The 18,551-nt window shown below is 37.5% G+C and overlaps 3 protein-coding genes across 4 annotated transcripts; 1 reads left to right on the top strand and 2 right to left on the bottom strand.

Moving 5' to 3' along the window:
* The first annotated feature begins 2,977 nt into the window (after positions 1-2,977).
* Positions 2,978-6,923, top strand: LOC137742110 (uncharacterized). Of its 2 annotated transcripts, XM_068481862.1 has the most exons (5): positions 2,978-3,125; positions 3,203-3,275; positions 5,148-5,774; positions 5,880-6,542; positions 6,659-6,923. In XM_068481862.1, exons 3-5 carry the CDS (start codon positions 5,151-5,153, stop codon positions 6,770-6,772), a joined length of 1,401 nt encoding a protein of 466 aa, XP_068337963.1. In that variant the 5' UTR covers positions 2,978-3,125; positions 3,203-3,275; positions 5,148-5,150; the 3' UTR covers positions 6,773-6,923. The 2 variants fall into 2 exon arrangements, with proteins under 2 accessions (XP_068337963.1, XP_068337965.1); XM_068481864.1 differs by lacking the exon at positions 3,203-3,275.
* A 4,268-nt stretch (positions 6,924-11,191) lies between these two features.
* Positions 11,192-12,373, bottom strand: LOC137743144 (uncharacterized). Its single transcript, XM_068483040.1, has 4 exons — positions 12,173-12,373; positions 11,879-12,079; positions 11,393-11,794; positions 11,192-11,302 (listed from the first exon to the last, which is right to left on the bottom strand). The coding sequence occupies exons 1-4, from the start codon at positions 12,371-12,373 to the stop codon at positions 11,192-11,194; spliced, it is 915 nt and encodes a 304-aa protein (XP_068339141.1).
* Positions 12,374-13,931: 1,558 nt separating this feature from the next.
* Positions 13,932-16,559, bottom strand: LOC137743601 (uncharacterized). Its single transcript, XM_068483526.1, has 4 exons — positions 16,489-16,559; positions 15,626-16,284; positions 14,829-15,539; positions 13,932-14,562 (listed from the first exon to the last, which is right to left on the bottom strand). The coding sequence occupies exons 2-4, from the start codon at positions 16,244-16,246 to the stop codon at positions 14,482-14,484; spliced, it is 1,413 nt and encodes a 470-aa protein (XP_068339627.1). The 5' UTR covers positions 16,247-16,284; positions 16,489-16,559; the 3' UTR covers positions 13,932-14,481.
* Between the last annotated feature and the right edge of the window lie 1,992 nt (positions 16,560-18,551).

Raw genomic sequence — 18,551 nt, 5'->3', positions numbered from 1 at the left:
ATTTTTCTTGTTCTTTATGTGGATGACATATTGCTTGCTAGCTCAGATTTTCAGTTATTGCAAGAGACAAAAAGCATGTTAGCCAACAATTTTGATATGAAAGATTTGGGAGAGGCTAATTATGTTTTGGGCATCGAAATAGTCAGAGATAGAGCTAAAAGAGTATTGGGATTGTCTCAACAAAACTATATAAACAAAGTTCTAAGGAGATTCAATATGAAAGCATGTTCTGGTGGTGATGTTCCTATTGGCAAGGGAGACAAATTTTCGGTTGATCAGTGTCCCAAAACAGATTATGAAATCGAAACCATGAAGGATAAGCCTTATGCCTCATTGGTTGGAAGTGTCATGTATGCTCAGGTATGTACTCGACCAGATTTGGCCTTTGCAGTAAGTGTGTTGGGAAGATTTCGACAAAATCCAGGTGTCTCTCATTGGAATTCAGCCAAAAAGGTTTTGAGGTATCTGCAAAAAACCAAGTCTTACATGCTGATATATAATCATGTATATTCCCTTGATTTAGTGTGTTATAGTGATGTTGATTTGGGTGGAGATATTGACGATCGTATGTCAACAAGTGGATACATTTTTCTCTTGGCAAATGGTGTTGTTTCATGGAAGAGCTAGAAACAAAATACTCGAGTAGTATCAACCATGGAGTCTGAGTATATTGGATGCTTTGAAGCTGTTAGACATTCTAACTGGCTTAGGAATATGATTTTGGATATGAAAATTTTCAAAAACATAGAATGACCATTGAAGCTATATTGTGACAATAGCTCAACTGTTTTCTTTGTTAAGAACAACAAGCGTTCTGAAGCTTCAAGGCTTATTGACATCAAGTATTTGGTGGTTCAAGACAAGGTTAGAGATAAGGTCATTGACATAGAGCACATTAGTACTCATAATATGATTGCAGACCCTTTGACGAAGGCAGTGAACGTTACAACCTTCCAGAGATTGGTGCCAAAGATGGGCCTACATGCATCTCTTGATCTAGTTTGAATGTGGGAGAAAGGTACTGTTTTCTCTTTTTGTTTCAACTCTTCATGTTGTTAACTAGACAGTGGACTTATCTGTGTTATAGATGAGTTTTATTTCTTGTAAGCAAATTACATTATGTTGGTAATTTCTTATGGAGTAATTTTCACTTGGATCTAGTATTGTTGATTGTGTTTTGCAAAACTATTAAGAAATTTTGGAATGTCTATGACATTAAAAGGACCAAAATGTGGGAGCTTTATTGGTACCAAAGTTTTCACACATCGATTCCCTAATTACAATGATGACACTTGATATGATTACTAAGTGATTGTAGAGTGCTGGTACAAGAATGGTTGTGTCAAGTTTTCTATAGTCCTGTAATTGTATTGATGTGGAGAGTTATTGAAAATTTTGGTATACATGAGTATGATTCCGTGATCACTATTGCCTTATTGGATGTAATACTATTTCGGAAATGATGAGGCTGCACTCATGTGGGAGAATGTAAGATTTTACCATGTGTGTGAGTTTGCCACATCATTTTATATGTATTATATTAAATAAGAAATAGAATTATACATGTATTAGGAGATAAATAATATAATTATTTATATCAAAATTGATTGGGAATAGAACTCTGAGGGAGTGGTTTACGCCACTCACATAATGGGATGACAGTTTTCCTTAATAGGAGGAAACTGTCAACAGTTTGATATATATGGATTTGGTCTCTCCTCTCACTCTTATGTTCATTAAGAAGTTTTCCCTATTGAAACTGAACACCAATTGCCAGAGATGAGAAGGCTAATTCAAGAACCATTTACTATGAATTCATCAAGTAAGTTTTACAGATTGTTTCTATAGAGTCAATGTTGTATTTGATTGTGATGTTAATTGTAGTTCCTTGTATTTAATTGGTTTAGATTCTTTATTTGAAAAACACCAACAAATTATCCATGTAATCTGGCCTATCAATTGATTACATGGGATATTCCATATTAATTCGGGTATCATAATAGTCCTAAATGGTAACGAATTCTTTGTCAACTAATAAGGTTTTCATGATTAATTGCACTAAATAAGGACTCCTAAACCTAACCAAATAAGGCTTCATAATTTTTTCAACTATTAACTCGGATTGACCAAGTTACTTGTATGTCAAGAAACGGCGAGTACATATCCTTTGACACTCACAACTTACAACACACACACTCGCAAATTCAACTCAACAACTCCAGTATTCAAGTTCAACTCCTCGGTAATATTCCCATGGTGACCCCAAGATTGGAAAATAAAGAAACGATTGATTCGCTAAGGGGGGAGATCAGTTATAAATCATCGGTAGTCAGAAGCTTGGCTGACTCTATTACAAAGGCGCTTGCAACATCCACAAAAAATGTAATCGCGCTACGCATGGAATTTGTGGACAAGTGATACTTGGTAATGACTGAAGAACTCTCTTGTGGCCGTGTTCAGGCAACAAAGAGAGCATACAAAGTATTGTGTTGGCTTGACATTGTGATCAATTTGCAATACAAGGTTCTTGCAATGAGATTCAGCCGCGTTGTGGGGAAGTAACAACATTTCTCTACATGCACTGACCGCAACTCACGTACGTCAATTTCCTTCACACCTGAATACAAATTGTTCATGCATCCTTTTTTATCCTTTCATAGTCCAAAGGCGTAATCGAGTATGATTACAAATTAATGTGATTTAAATCTAAAATGGACAACCAATATTTTTATCAAAAGATTCGAATTACTACTGATATGTGTTACAAAATATGTAAAATACGAAGATAGTAACGATAATAACAACAACTAAATCTTATCTCATTAAATATATTTTTTTATATAAATTCTAAAATTTCATTACGATAAAATAAAAAGAGTAGGCATAAAATATAGTGCAACAGCACAAATTCCAAATTACATTATAACTAAAAATAAAGTTAGCAATTCAAAGTGCCTTTTTCGGTAAAGTCGCTAAAGTAAGGACGAGGGTAATGAAAACACAAAGACTCAAAACCAAACAAACGTCTCTCTCTCTCTCTGTTCACTCTCTGTAAAACAACCAAACGGAGACTCTCCGTTAACCAACAGCAAAAGTGATCCTCTGATCGTGAGCTTCCTGTCTATGTAAGTGGGTTTTTTCAATTTTAACTTTTACATTTGAGGTTCAAGATCCTAATTCGATTTAAACTTGCATGCTGAAGACTTGGTTCGTGGTTGTGTTTGGGAGATTTGGTTCGTGGGCTGTAAGAAAGTGGTTCAAATTGTTGGATTTGGGTAAGAACCCTATAAAGCTGAACCGTAATTGTAGCCATCTTTCGATTTCTAAGTGCTGGGCTTGATTTCTGTGTGTTTTTTTATGTGAATTATTTGGAGGTGGTGAGTTTATATTGGAAAGTTTCGAACTTTTTCGCTGGAATTTAAGTGAGTAAAAGTGTATGAGGAATTTGTTAGAAGAGATTGTAAGTGTATCAGATATGGGTTTTTTTAAACAGCATCATATCCGAATTTGTGTTTCTTTTTTGGATTTGAGTTTATATATTTTCAGATCTGAGTTATTATTTATATATTTTCATGATCCCGAGTTTCATTTTTTATTTTTTATTTTTTATTTGTACGCTCTTCCACTAAGACCACTAGATCAAATGATTCCGGCCTTTGAAATTTCATCCAACGGTCCACTTCTGTTTTGATTTTTTAAAAGCTATAATAATTTTTTTACCGTTGATGGAAGAGATCTGGAGAGGATCTCTTCTCTTTATTAATATTTAACTGATAGGGCACAATTACAAAAATTGTTGGGAAAGTCATCTGACAAGGTTGCACAATATTTTATAATGCTGACATGACATGAGAATTATACTAAATTCATAAGGTGACAGAATCCATATAAAGTCTTCCTAGCATTTCTCTTGTGCTTAACTCTTGGAGCACAAAACGTCATATTGTGCCCCTATGAACAATGCACGCCTGAACAGGACCCAAATAATATTTTAGTTCCTGCAGTGTTGCCATATAGGACACATATATTGGTGTCCTTAAGGCTTGAGCCTCGTATGGCACCATTAACTTTTCGTTTGCAGCGCCCATATTTTGTAGTGGCACCGAACAATGAGCTATGTAGAAAACTTCCAAATTTCTTATTTGTGATGAAGATAGTATGAGTTTTCTTCCTTTAGTATTTATCTCATTGAATTCATATATAAGTTAGGCTTCATTTCTTTTTAGCGTATAAGCTCTTGTCCTTGCAAAGTGGTAGTCTCAAATCATTCAATCCAAAATAATCTTGCGAGGTGGGAGTTCAGAGGTTAGTGATGTGAACTATTTTGATCTACAAGTGTGCTTGATTTGTTATTTTTCGTTACAACTGTATAAGATGTAGTGTCCCACATCGCCCAGAGGAGAGGATCCTCTATGCCTTATATGTACATGCTCACCTCCCATTGCAAGGACGCGTTTTGGGAACTCACTGGCTCTGGATCCCATAAGAACTCCGAAGTTAGGTGAGTTTGGGCTAGAGCAGTCCTCGGATGGGTGACCCCTGGGAAGTTCTCGTGCCGAAATCCAAGAACAAATCCGTGAGGGCGTGGCCCAAAGCGGACAATATCTTGCTATGCGGACTGGGATGTGACATAAGAGTTAGAGAGTTAAGCGGAAATAAACATAAACAGAAGAGACCGTTTCTCCCAAGATTGGTTGATTAGTGATCCTGACTTGAAGTGGGTTCAAAAGATCAACCGTATTGAGTTTTCACTATCATTTTTTTATGTATTAGCATAACGGGGGATTGAGCAAAAACGAGTGGATGGTTAGAAACACGAACATATGTAAAGGATTAGTAAATCCGACGTGATAAAATGTCTAATCTTGATTGTATATATCATGGTTTGCTGAAAATTTCTTTGGAGGATTGATCCCTTTTTTATTTATTTTTTAGTATAATTCTAGATGACTCACTTGCATTTTCTTGTGGTAGTTGGTTATTATTATTTGAATCTCTATTTCCTGAGCAGGGATTTAATCCTAATTCACAAGTATTCATTTCTTGTTCAAAAAACAAAAAAAACAAAAAGAAGGTAATTCTGTCATTTGCTGTTGGATTTGAATAGAGGAATGATACTTATTCCAGTTCATTATTATTCCTTGCAGTCCATGGAAGAAATATGTGAAAACCAAATTAGCTTGAAGGTGTTGGTGAACAATTTGACCAACAAAGTCATTTTCGCTGAGTGTGATAATGATTTCATTGATGTTCTCTTCAGTTTCTTGACAATTCCTATGGGAACAATTGTTAGGCTTTCCCATCATTCGCAATCCTTTGGAATTGGTTGCATTGACAACTTATTTGGAAGTGTTGAGAGTCTTGATTTACAGCTTTTTCGAACTAAAGAATGTCGAGAAATGTTGTTACATCCCCGCAATGAAGCTGAGGATCTTTTGAGGAACCTGAAATTGAAATATGATCAATGTGAGCCCCCGCGGTACTTTAAGTGTTCTAAACGATATTGCCACAATTCAGGTTCTGCACAAAGCCTTAGTTATTATGAAACTGTTCGTTGTTGTTGTGGGGGTCTGATGAACACAGAGACCATTTTTACAACGAAAGAAGCTGAAGGTGGTGGGGTTTTTGTGGAAGGACCAGGGAGGTTTATTATTAGTGATGATTTACAGGTACTCCCTCCATTTACTTGTGCAGTATCTTCTTTAGTTTCGAACCATGGACTCATGGGCTGGAATAGCGTTGAGGAGCTGACTTTTAATGTGGGAGTTGATGAGGTAAATGATGATGTGTCTGACGTGTATTGCCAAGTTAAAATTTTCAATTCAAACTAAAATTCTGGTTTCTGATCCTTCACTTTTTGTTTATTTTTTGTTTTCCAGGTTTTGAATTTGCTTATGCGCTCATTAGTGTCAAAGACACCTCTGACTGAAACTCTGCTGAAGGATAAAACCATACCAAACATGATTGACGAAAACCTTGACCAAGATTTATGCATTGAATATCGAGAGGTGGGAGGAAAAAAGAATGAGGAAGAAGAAAAGATTTCTATTAAGCTTGTAGTTAGCAAATCTAAGGAGAAGGTTTACTATGCCGAAGTGGGGGAGGATTTTGTTAATTTACTCTTCAGTTTCTTGACCCTTCCACTTGGATTTGTAGTAAAACAAATGCAACATAACTCTTTGAAAGGTTGCATTGACCAGCTTTACAGAAGTGTTCAAGATCTTGATGAGCAGTACTTAAAGTCAAATTTACACAAGAAAAACTTGGTGAGTCCGAAGCTTCTCCCCGGATTTGGCTACAAGAATCATCTTCTGGGAATTGAGGAAGCATCGTATAAATGGAAAGACTTCGTAAACTTCAAATTCCATCATAAAAAAGATGATAAAGGTTGTGGATTCTTGAAAGGACCGACGATGTTCATGGTAACTGACAGTCTCAATGTATGTCCGATATCTGCAATTGTCGGCATGTCAATTCTATGCGAACTGAACATACCTGTGACTGATGTTGAGGTACGAGTGGCTCATGTGGGGAAAGAGGAGGTGAGTCATACCATAAACTCTTCTAATCAAAACACTGGTCTTTTGAAAGTGATTCTTTATTTGAGTCTATACATCTTGTTCCAAGGTTGATGTTTTAGACATGTTTCTCATTGCAGGCTATCCGTCTTTTGGTGGCTTCTTTTGTTTGCCCCTCTGCTCTAACTAGTGTCTTCCTTACGAAGCCAAAGCGATTTGGAGATTTATTAGGGTGCCTACGTTTTCTAATTTAAGAAGAGTATGCATGCATTTTCTGTCACAAATTTATGTACCTTTTTTGGTGCACCATCATCGTTTTGTGTTATATGACCTATAATTTGTGCTGTTTCTAGCATAACTATGTAAGGGATGGATCTTGCTATTTTCGGATAATATTCTTGTTTTTTCCTCTTCGTGTCTTGCTTTCATTGTGCTAGTTACTGATTTCAGACAATTAGGAATCCCTAACACGCTAGTTTTTTTAAGCCCTTGAAGGAAGAAATGAATAAATTGTGATCGGAGGTAGGAGATGGATAACTCAAGAAGAAAAGAGTGTTGAATCGTACGAGGAGAGCCTCTAAGACGAGACTTTTGCAGTTTCAATTTCTTTCCGAGTAAAAAAACGAGTATGGTGGTAGCATTCGCTCTTCTTTGGTTTTCACTTTCTTCTTGCTCTAATGCATATGCCTTGTCGTGCTCCAAAATCAGGCACGTGACAGTGCCATGCCTTATTAGAAGAAAGAAAGCTGTTTATTTTTAAGTACTGCAGAAACGTAAATAAAGTTGGTAGCTCGAATACATCGAAAAATCGATTTTAATTTAAATACTATTTTAGGTAAAGCAAATTCTTATTTTAAATACTATTTTTGGTAAAGCAAATTCACTTTGTTGCCACTCGTCCTAGTTCATGTGTCTTACACCGTTAATTCTCTTGTTGTCCGTTATACATTCACTCGTGCTCCTAAAAATGTCCGAAAGATGCTACAAACACGTAATGACATCCACCATCTTCTTATGAACATCTATTTGGGTAAACAAATATATTTTCCAAAAGTTTCCTTCTTCCTTGATAACAAATTCCTCCAGTCTCACACCCAAGGCTCCAACTAAGTGTGACAAAGTTTTATCTGAAAATGGCCTGAACTAACTAATGTTACTAATTCATGATTGGCAGAAATCCGTAAGAATATATTTTCCAAAAATTTCCTTCTTCCTTGATAACAAATTCCTCTAGTCTCACACCCCAGGCTCCAACTAAGTGTGTGAAATCCCGTTCCTGGATTTCATTGTTATAATCTACGTATTTGTATTATTGAGATTTTATATTATTTCTCGAGAATTTATTTTAAATTGTTTGAATTTAGATTTTAACTAAACTAGTTAGAGAGTGAAGTTTGGAAAATTATTATTTACTAGTTGACCTTTTGACGTTACAAGTAACATTTCTAAATAGAGCTCGATCCCACGAACGCATAGGCGAAAGCTGTTTGCGAATCCGGATTATAAAGGTATAGTTACAAACGTTTGAAGTTGTGATACTATAGATTTTAGGAATTAATTAATTCCCACTTTGTGGGTAAGAGGCCAATCAGATATTTGGGTTAAGGGGCCAATTAGTTAAAAGAGGGAGAGGACGAATCAGATTTTGGAGGGTGGGAAATGGATAGGCAGCAGCCAATAGAAAGGGAAAAAAAAAAAGAAAAAAAAAAAGGTGGGGAAGGACCTCCCTCTTCCCATCGACCACACCCATGACAAAACCGGTTTCGATCCAGTTCTAATTCCGGCCAATTTCTATCATTTTTCAGGGAAAATTTACCCATCCAACACCTGAAAACTACTCCATAACCTCCCCTCTACCATCTCTACCCAAATTTGAGGGTTTTTAGGCCCAAAATCGTGAGGAACTCCACCAGAGCACCAAAGGTGCTCCACGGCGATTACGTCGTTCCGGTGAGTTTCACCACCCACCACCACCCTTAGTCAACTCTCCTTGGACCCAATAGGTTGTAGGGGCGTTGGAACACCAAGGAAGTCGAATTGAAGAACACCCACCTTAGAGTTCCCGACGGTTCGTGGCCAGTTTGGGGTGTTTTTCGGCCAAATTGGCCTTGGCCGCAGGTATAAAGTATACTCTACTTGTTGAGATCTTCATTCTTGTAAAATTTGAGAATTTTTGAAAAAAATCGAATTTCCCGTTGTGTGACATTCGATTCATGAAAATTCTGTTGGTTGAATATATTATCGTTAAGGTCTACCGCTTGATTATTCTAACAATTGACGATCTTACCATTGAATTGACACCAAATTTTAGTATGCTATGGTAGATATTGTTTAAGGACCTTAGGAACTTACTAGTGAAAATCTAGTGATTGGATCTTACGGAGCAAGTGACGTAAGATCATGGACCCTACCTTAGAACGACGGTTTGATCCCTCATTAAATGTTGTTGTGGGAGACATGAGAGTTTTTGAGTATGTAATATGGTTATTACCTTGATTTCTTATATTGGTATCATCTGTGAATATGACTTGGTTTTATAATGTGATTAATATTGAAATGTGATTATATATTTAGCCATAGACCTATGTCATTAAACATGATTTGGCTTGTGTACTGATGATGATTGGGATATGCGATTGACGTGCATATTCGAAAGGTGGTTGATTTGCATAGATGGTATGATATGATGAAATGTGAGTGACTTTAATATATGTGAATATGAAATGGTTTTATAATTATGTTTCCTATAAATTGTTAATTTTTACATTTAGCCATCGATGTAGTTATATGAAGTGGGATTTGACATGCATATTGGGAATATGGTTTGTTTTGTATGATTGGCTTGATTTAATGAAAGGTGAGGGCTAGTAGTGGATCGTTAACTCATTGTCATGGGATTTGTTGCTTCGAAACATGTGTCAGCGCTCGTGTCATTATTTCATTCTCGTTCGTTGAGTCTTTGTAACTTAAGTAACTTGATTCATATGTTGTTTCATTGATTGGTTGTTATGCATTGTGCTTCACGATTCCGTTGAGTGATGGTCCGGGATCCTTCATACTCCACTCCGTGATTCTGTTGAGTGACGGTCCAGAATCGTATCCTGGTTTGGATTCCGTTGAGTGATGGTCCGAAATCCCTCTTACTCCGCGATTCCGTTGAGTGATGGTCCGGGATCGCATCCCCCTTGGATTTCATTGAGTTTGGATTAAGATAGCTTCAAGGATGTAGACTTCAACTGAACCGTGTCGCTCTAACCCTACTTTTCATTGTGTGTATGAGAATATGGTTGCGAGATGTTGTGATTGTTTCAGACGAACCGTTGGATGGTTGGGTGACTTCCTCGGAGTTTTCAAAAGTTTGGTATTGATTTCTTATGAATGATTTATATTCAAGGTTTATAAATTGTGATTGATGGCTGGTTTTATTATTGTATCACATGCTTATATTATTATCACTCCCTCGAGCCTCGCAGCTTATATGAGTGCCTGATTTGCCAGTGCACCAATCCCATAATGTAGGCATTGACTTTACATATGACAGGTTTGGGTAGATTACGAGAAACCGCTTGATATTTTGGTTCCGTTGAATGGTCCGGAACCCGATATTGTTAGATTTCGTTGAGTGGTCCGGAATCCTTGCTCTTGTTCATTTCCTTAAGGTGATCTTAGAATTCTAAATTCGAGTGGATGAGAATTAACCACAATAGATATTGTGAATATAAATTGGAATTACCATGTTTATTACTCATAATTTAAGTGGGAAATTATATAGAGTTCCTTGGTTAATTCGTGAAATGTTTTGTTATCGCATTGCTTGATTAACGTAATTAAATGCTAAGATTGTGCATCTTGATTCACGAATTGATTAATTGACGGGATTGTGGAATAACGTTGGATCTAAGTATTGTTATTATGATTATTTTAGTTGATTAATATTTCTAGAGAATAATATTGTGCGTTGTTAATTCTTTAATATGTTACACACTATGAATTGTGATTTTATGTGGGAACATGATGATTTATGTGATGGATTAAGTGGAAATGTTATTCGTCTTGTGGGATTATTATGTTGGGTATCATTGTTATGGTTATGACTAGACTTGTTGATAAATATGGCGAGAGAATATGATTGTGCTTCGTCGTTTGTTCTTTGAAGGATTGCATGATATACATTGTGATATTTTGTTGGGACATAACGACTTATGTGATGAATGTTCGAGTATAGTGAAATGGTGAACCACGTATGGTTTGATCTCTAATGAGGGTACGTATGCAGTCTAACGAGGAGTTTAGATGCAGCCATAAAGTATACAAAAAAATTTACTATGAGATTTGATTTCGAGTTGTGATTTGCCATATCCCGGAGATGGGTATGTTAAATATACAAGTATTTGGTGACGTCACGTGTCGAATCGGGACGTATGTCGGGATCGGAGCGTGACAAAGTGTGACAAAGTTTTATCTGAAAATGGCTTGAACTAACTAATATTACTAATTCATGATTGGTAGAAATCCGTAACGAGCTTCACAATGATAACAATACACACACACACACACAAAGCAATAATTAAATAAAAGAAACCCAAAATTAAGTCATAAGCATATAACACAAAAAATATGAAAGTTCAAAGGAAGACGCATAAATTTGTAAAAATAAAGTGCATGATCTCTTCTTAAATTAGAAAACCAAGGCATCCCAGTTCTCCATCTCGCTTTGGCTTCGCAAGGAAGGCACTAGTTAGAGCAGCGTCGCAAACAAAAGAAGCCACCAAAAGACGGAACGCCTGCGTTCAGAAACATGTCTAAAGGTTCAACATTTGAAAATTTTCCAAAACAAAGTTTTGATAAGAAGAGTTTATTGTCTGAAAACTCACCTCTTCCGCGCCCACATGAGCAACTCGTACCTCAACGTCAGTGACAGGTACATTCATTTCGCGTAGTATCGACATGCCAAGAATTGCAGATATTGGACTCACATTGAGATTGTCAGTTACCATGAACATCTCTGGTCCTTTCATGAATCCGCAAGCTTTAACATCTTCATTGTCATGCGATTTGGGGTCTACGAAGTCAATCACTTTCGCGGGCACGCCAAATATATCTTTATACGAGGATTCCTCAATTCCCAAAGGATGATTCTCATAGCCATATTTAGGGGGAAGCTCCGGACTCAGCAACATTTTCTTGTGGAGATATGACTTCAAGTACTGCTCATCAAGATTGCGGACACCTCTGTAAAGCCGGTCATTGCAACCTTTCATAGAGTTATTTTGCATCTGTTTTACAATAAACCCTAGTGGTAGAGTCAAGAAACTGAAGATTAAGTTAACGAAATCCACCCCGGCTTCTGCATAACAAACCTTCTTCTTAGATTTGCTCACTATAAGCTTGATAGGAATCTTTTGTTCTTCCTTATTCATTTTGTCCTCCACCTTTTGAGATTCAATGTGTATTTCTTCGTCAAGATATTCGATGCTCACGTTTGGGACGGTTTTATCCTTCAGGAGAGTATCGGACAGAGGTGTCTTTGATACTAATGAGCACATAAGCACATTCAAAACCTGGAAGAGAAAAACAAAACAAAAGTGAAGGATCAGAAACCGGCATTCAGTTCAAAAATTGAACTTGGCATAACATGTCAAGACATGATTTACCTCATCAGCTCCTACATCGAAAGTCAGCTCCTCAACGGTATTCCAGTCCGCAAATCCATTTAACCCAACTAAAGAAGAGATTGCAGAAGTAAATGGGGGCAGCACTTGTAAATCATCACTAATTATAAATCTGGCTGGTCCTTTAACAAAAACCCCACCACCTTCGGTTTCTTTCCTTTTAAATGTGGTCTCCACATTCATCATACCCTTACACCAACAACAAACGGTTTCGTAATAACTATAGTTTTGTATAGGACTGCGACAAGATTCGTTAGATCACTTAAAGTACCAGGAGGGCTCGAATTGATCGTATTTCAGTTTCAGGTTCATCAAAAGATCTTCAGCTCTACTGCGGGGATGTAGCAACATGTCTCGACATTCTGCTGTTCGAAAAAGCTGTAAATCAAGATTTTCAACACTTCCATATAAATTGTCCATGCAACCAATTCTTAAGGGTTGTGAACGATTGGAAAGCCTAACAATTTTTCCCATGGGGATTGTCAAGAAACTGAGGAGAACATCAATAAAATCACTATCTCACTCTGCAAAGATGACTTTGTTGGTCAAATTGTTCACCAAGACCTTCAAGCTAATTTTGTTCATAGATTTTTCTCCCATGGCCTGCAAGAAACAATAATAAACTGAATGAGTAATTGTTATTATTAAACTTCTGCTTTACAAAAAGAGATTCTAAATAAGCATCAACTACCAAGATAGACATACGCAATCCCTTTTTCTCCTCTTTCTCCATGTTTTTATTGCCTTGGGATTGAATAAATCAAAGAAGAATCAACGGATAAAAACAAGTCGGAGGAGTGCAAAAGGAGAAACAGGGGTGAAAATCACTACCATAAATATAACGATTTGTGATAGATGGTCAAGAAGAACATTAAAAATTCAATGAAGCACTTTTACAGAAAAAAATTTCAGAAAACCAAGATAAGTAACATGCGTGATCAAGATATACATTTCATCAAGATAGTTCTTCACTAACCTCTGAACTCCCAAAATTGTTTCCTGTTGATTGTTTGAGAAATATTTGAAGAAGAAGCATGAATTATATATATTTATGTATTTATATATGAATTTTTAGATGAAAGGAATTTGGTAAAGAATAAATCTTATATTATAATCCAACATTATCACATTGACTAGATAGATATTCCTCTCGTAATCCAAATTATGATCCAACATACAATTGTATTTGATTTATAAATGGACTAAATAAAAATTAATTATACGTACAATTGTTTTTTTATTTAAGCGATATTCAATCTAATCCAAATTGTATTTTTTGAAACCGTAGATGACCATATACATACATGAGATATACGCCTTTTGGATTTGGTGACTATCCTAAATCCGTGTGCGAATAATTTTTTTTTTCTACTGCACATATTTTGATAATGATGAACAAATTTAATTGAATTGGAGTCCGGATGGGAAAGAGTATGAAGTGATAAGTTGGAGCTAGGGTTTCTTCTCACAACAAAAGGTGTTTCCCACTATAATAGGCGCCAGAAACCATCTCGAGGTGGCCTATTAGTTGAGGACGAATTCTATACCAATATTCCACACGATTTTGTCCTAAGTTTGATTCTTAACACTACCATAACGGTAGCCACTAGCTAGTTCTTAAAAAAAAAAAATAAATAAATAAATTCTAATCTAAATTACCGAGAGGGTAATCGGACTTGGGTATAAGGAGAAAAGCTAATTAGAAACAAAGAAGAACAAAACCAAAGACTGAGGAGGAAAATTAAATTGAAAACGAACAATCAAAATCCAGTTTTTGAAATTTAAAAGGCTAATTAGAAACAAAGAGCCTTCCATGCCAGTAAAAGTGCTGCAAACTGTAGCACATTGCAAACTGATCCCCAGATCATTCAGCTCACCACAACTACTGCAACGAATTCGCGAACACTTCCATGACTACTAAAGGATTCAGATGCGTTGCGGGGAGACGACAACATGGGCCATTCCTTAGTTCGGAAATGCTGTAGTCTGTAGATCAATATTTTGAACACTTCAACTGACTTCCATTGGTAGTGATTCTAGTGAATTGCTACAGGAAAGGCTAACAATTGTTCACAGATGTATTCTACGGGATTCTCTACTTTCCAGGATCAAAATAACAAGAAACCTCAGAACATTATACAAGTTAGAGCAATAATTAACCAACTAGACATACAATCCATAACAAATATTCATATATTCAGTGCATACAGCAAAACATCTACTCGAACTTCTCAGGTCTACGACAAAAGATACATCATCTTCCAAATTAGATAAACAAGCAACCATGATCCTCATTGTTCTTGATCTGTCATCCTAGAGAAACCAGTTAGAGGAGAATCAAAACAAAGGGCAGCCACCAAAAGACACACAGCCTGCAGGAAGAAACAAAAAATAAAAAAAATCAACTAATAAATGAGACATAAAATTTCACAATAGAAAACCATGCCACCTTCAACAGTTCATAAAGAATTTGAAAAGACAAAGGAAGGGCAATGGATCGGAGTGTACAAACAAGTGAGTTGATGCACAAAGGTTGTGTATTGGCAAGTCTATGGAGAGATAAATGTTTACAATTCCAAACACAATTGAAAACCAAGGGTTCATTCAGTAAACTAGAAATTGCAAAATCGTAACTCACCTCCACCTTGCCAAGATTCACAGTTTGCACTTCAATGTCAGTGATCGGCACATTCAATTGCTTCAGAATGGACAAGCCAAACATTGGTGATAGGGGTCGTACGATCAGGTTATCAGTTACCATGAACATCACTGGATCTTTCAAGAATCCATCAACACATCCATCCACACATCCATCAACACATCCATCTTCATGATAGGGAGATTTGGGGTCAACAAAAATTGGTGTTTCTGATTTTATAGGGGTGTATATAGTGGCTTCTTCAATCCCAAAAGGATAGTTAGCATAGCTAAAACCGTGGGCAAGCTTGGGATTAAGCAGCATTGTTCTATGGTCAATTGACTTCAGGTATTTCCCATCAATATCTTCCACACTCTTGTACAAGTTATCGATACATCCTGTCCAGGAAGAATCATCCGCCATCTGCTTTAGTATAAACCCAAGTGGAACAGCAAGGAAACTGAAAAGAAGATTAACAAAATCCGCCCCTGCTTCTGCATAACAAACCCTCTTAGTAGATTTGCTAACTATAAGGTTAACAACAACATTTGCTTCGGTATCATTGGTGCCTCTAGCCACTTTAGAAATTATAGATATTTTTTGCTCACGCGCTTTATTGATATCAACCAACTGGGATTCCGGTTTAGGCTTCAGCAGAGTTTCAGTAAATGGTGTCTTCAAGACTAACGAACCCATTAGCAGACTCACAACCTAGCAAAAGACAAAGATCAGAAACCAACCCTGGCGTTTCAGTTCTAAAAAGATTAGATAATTTGTCAATATTGACCTATAATTACCTCATCAACTCCTACATTGAATGTCAGCTCTTCGATATCATTTAGATCCACAACTCCACACTTCGAAAGATAAGAAGAGAACTCAGAAGTAAACGGGAGCATCACTTGTAAATCATCACTAATTATAAATTTGTCTAGTCCGTCCACAAAAACCCCACCAACTCGACCGCCTTTTACTAAAAAATTGACCCCCAGATCCATCAGCTTGCCGCAACCACAGCAAGGAACACTTGCATAATAACTAAAACTGTTTCTATAGAGGGCGCAACACGGGTTATCGCACAAGTAATGCATGGGCTCACTATCATCAATTTTCAATTTGAGGCACCTTAAAAGGGATTCAGCAGCATTGCGAGGATGCAACAACATGGCACGACATTCTTCGGTTTTCAAAAGCTTTAGATCAATATTCTCGACACTTTCATATAAATTGTTCATGCAACCGACTCGCATTGGAGGCAAATGACTATCGGAAAGCCCAACAATTGTCCCCATAGGCATTGTCAAGAAACTAAAGAGAACATCAACAAAATAATTATCTGACTCTACGAAGAGAACTCTGTTACTGTCCTTGTGCACAATTGCCTTCAAGCTAAAACTGTTCGGAGATTGAGCGGCCATGGATGCGAAACGGAGCTGATTATTTAAATGTTGTTTCCCTGCTCCAAACTTGAATATAAAGTCAAGGTGAAAATCCATAACACATAATATAACATACAGAGAAGCAATTTCCGATAAAACATTTAAAAATAGCTCAACAACATTACAAGTAAATTCTATCAAATTTGCGCCGAATATAATTCTATCTTCATCACTTTCTCATTTCTCAACCAAATTGAATGATTCGAGAACCAAAATCATACCTTGGAACGAGACGAACAGATTGTTACCCTTGACAATGGCTAACTCGCCTGGGTTTGGACGGAAAATAGTCGGAAAGGAAATTCAAGGCGAGGCTGCTTGTTCTGGGTTCGCGAGGACGAGAAGAAGCTGGTGGTGTACTTGGTTTGCCGGGAGGGCTGTGCACCGTGTGTTCACAGTGCTCTGCACAGTGAGAGCGGGAGAGAGAGCCTGAGGGAGGAGAGACAGGTCTGCGTGGAAAACAGAGACAATGAGTGGAAAACAGAGAAAACGAAGGAGAGTGGAAGGACGGAAAAAGGAAAAGGAAAAGGAAAAAGGAAGAGAAAGGTATTGGTTAGGAGAAACTTTTTCAAAAGACAGCTCGATATAACAATTATCATAAAATAATTTGTTAAATTTTTTTTTTGAAGTGTTCAACAAATTGTATTATTGTACTTAGTATATCGAGCTGTATTTTTAACACATTGAAAATTTTCTTGTCGGTAAGAACACTCAAGAGAAAGCCTCAGTTAATACCAAAAACGTGGACCTCACACCAATCTTTAATAATTGAGATTCCTCGTACAATCTCGTAATTTTATCATACAAATTCTGATTCCAATGTCGTCTTCACCCATGTTCACTTGCTCTCATAGTGAAGAGTACAACTCGAATAAATGAATTATCATTAATTTAGAGGACGCGGTATAACAATATTGGGATCAAAAGCAAAAAGAAAAGAAAAAAAAATCCGACCTCAGATCAAAAGAATAAGCACTATCAATTTAATTGATTTGCTAATATAGTCAATGGTAGTCGATGAGTAGATGGAAGATTTGATATTAAAAATATTTTGATACATAGAATTTGATAGCCAAAATGTCGTCACTAACTTCAAAAGACAACAGAATCCACGAGCAATATCGCTAGAATACCAAAATATATAGATAATAATTTTGCAACCCCAAAAGGAGGGCATACAACAGTACTGAAAAACTAGAAACAATATTGTATCATTTACTGGTCCGATCAATTCCAGTTTGCAGAAACGAAGCATCATCATCTTCCAGATATCGGATGACCTAGCTCAAGTCATTGCTCTTTGTCATTGGCTGCCTAAGGAAGACATGGTGAGAGCAGAGCCACAGAAGAAACGAAGTCACCAAAAGATGAACAGCCTGCAGCAAGTAACAATACAAGAGAGAAACAACAATTAGAACAGTACAGTAACACCATATAAAAACGGAAGACCTTGGATGCGGTTCTTAGCTATGAATATTCTTTGATTGAAACCTTGTTAGTTTTTAATTTTTGATCGAGGTTGTCACATCCCGGTCTCCCGCCTTGAGGATATTGTCCGCTTTGGCATTCCTGGCCTGGACTAGGTCGCAGACGCCAAGCTACCGCACGGTTTTGTTTTTGCAGGCCGCAGCCCCAAAAGGCCTCCTCTGAAGTTAAAGCTCTGGGCATGGATATATAAGGCCCAAAGACCACGCCCTCACGGGCGATGTGGGATACTACAATCCACCCCCCTTAGGGAGCCCGACGTCCTCGTCGGCACACCACGACCGTGAGTCTGGCTCTGATACCAAATTGTCACATCCCGGTCTCCCGCCTTGAGGATATTGTCCGCTTTGGCATTCCTGGCCTGGACTAGGTTGCAGACACCAGGCTACCGCACGGTTTTGTTTTTGCAGGCCGCAGCCCCAAAAGGCCTCCTCTGAAGTTAAAGCTCTGGGCATGGATATATAAGGCCCAAAGAGCACGCCCTCACGGGCGATGTGGGATACTACAATCCACCCCCCTTAGGGAGCCCGACGTCCTCGTCGGCACACCACGACCGTGAGTCTGGCTCTGATACCAATTTGTCACATCCCGGTCTCCCGCCTTGAGGATATTGTCCGCTTTGGCATTCCTGGCCTGGACTAGGTTGCAGACACCAGGCTACCGCACGGTTTTGTTTTTGCAGGCCGCAGCCCCAAAAGGCCTCCTCTGAAGTTAAAGCTCTGGGCATGGATATATAAGGCCCAAAGACCACGCCCTTACGGGCGATGTGGGATGCGATGTGGGATACTACAGAGGTCCC

This window comes from Pyrus communis, chromosome 8 (assembly GCF_963583255.1).
Source record: "Pyrus communis chromosome 8, drPyrComm1.1, whole genome shotgun sequence".
NCBI lineage: Eukaryota > Viridiplantae > Streptophyta > Magnoliopsida > Rosales > Rosaceae > Pyrus > Pyrus communis.
This window is presented reverse-complemented; position numbering and strand designations above follow the sequence as displayed.

What these genes read in the sequence shown, in the direction of transcription:
- LOC137743144 (XM_068483040.1), bottom strand. Translation starts at nt 12,373, where the DNA reads ATGAATGTGGAGACCACATTTAAAAGGAAAGAAACCGAAGGTGGTGGG. An exon ending in TCGATGTAGGAGCTGATGAG is followed by an intron (nt 12,080 to 12,172) that starts GTAAATCATGTC and finishes TTTCTCTTCCAG; the next exon opens with GTTTTGAATGTGCTTATGTG. An exon ending in CTCATGTGGGCGCGGAAGAG is followed by an intron (nt 11,303 to 11,392) that starts GTGAGTTTTCAG and finishes TTCTGAACGCAG; the next exon opens with GCGTTCCGTCTTTTGGTGGC.
- LOC137743601 (XM_068483526.1), bottom strand. Translation starts at nt 16,246, where the DNA reads ATGGCCGCTCAATCTCCGAACAGTTTTAGCTTGAAGGCAATTGTGCAC. An exon ending in TCAATGTAGGAGTTGATGAG is followed by an intron (nt 15,540 to 15,625) that starts GTAATTATAGGT and finishes GTCTTTTGCTAG; the next exon opens with GTTGTGAGTCTGCTAATGGG. An exon ending in TGAATCTTGGCAAGGTGGAG is followed by an intron (nt 14,563 to 14,828) that starts GTGAGTTACGAT and finishes TTCTTCCTGCAG; the next exon opens with GCTGTGTGTCTTTTGGTGGC.
- LOC137742110 (XM_068481864.1), top strand. Translation starts at nt 5,151, where the DNA reads ATGGAAGAAATATGTGAAAACCAAATTAGCTTGAAGGTGTTGGTGAAC. An exon ending in TTAATGTGGGAGTTGATGAG is followed by an intron (nt 5,775 to 5,879) that starts GTAAATGATGAT and finishes TTTGTTTTCCAG; the next exon opens with GTTTTGAATTTGCTTATGCG. An exon ending in CTCATGTGGGGAAAGAGGAG is followed by an intron (nt 6,543 to 6,658) that starts GTGAGTCATACC and finishes TTCTCATTGCAG; the next exon opens with GCTATCCGTCTTTTGGTGGC.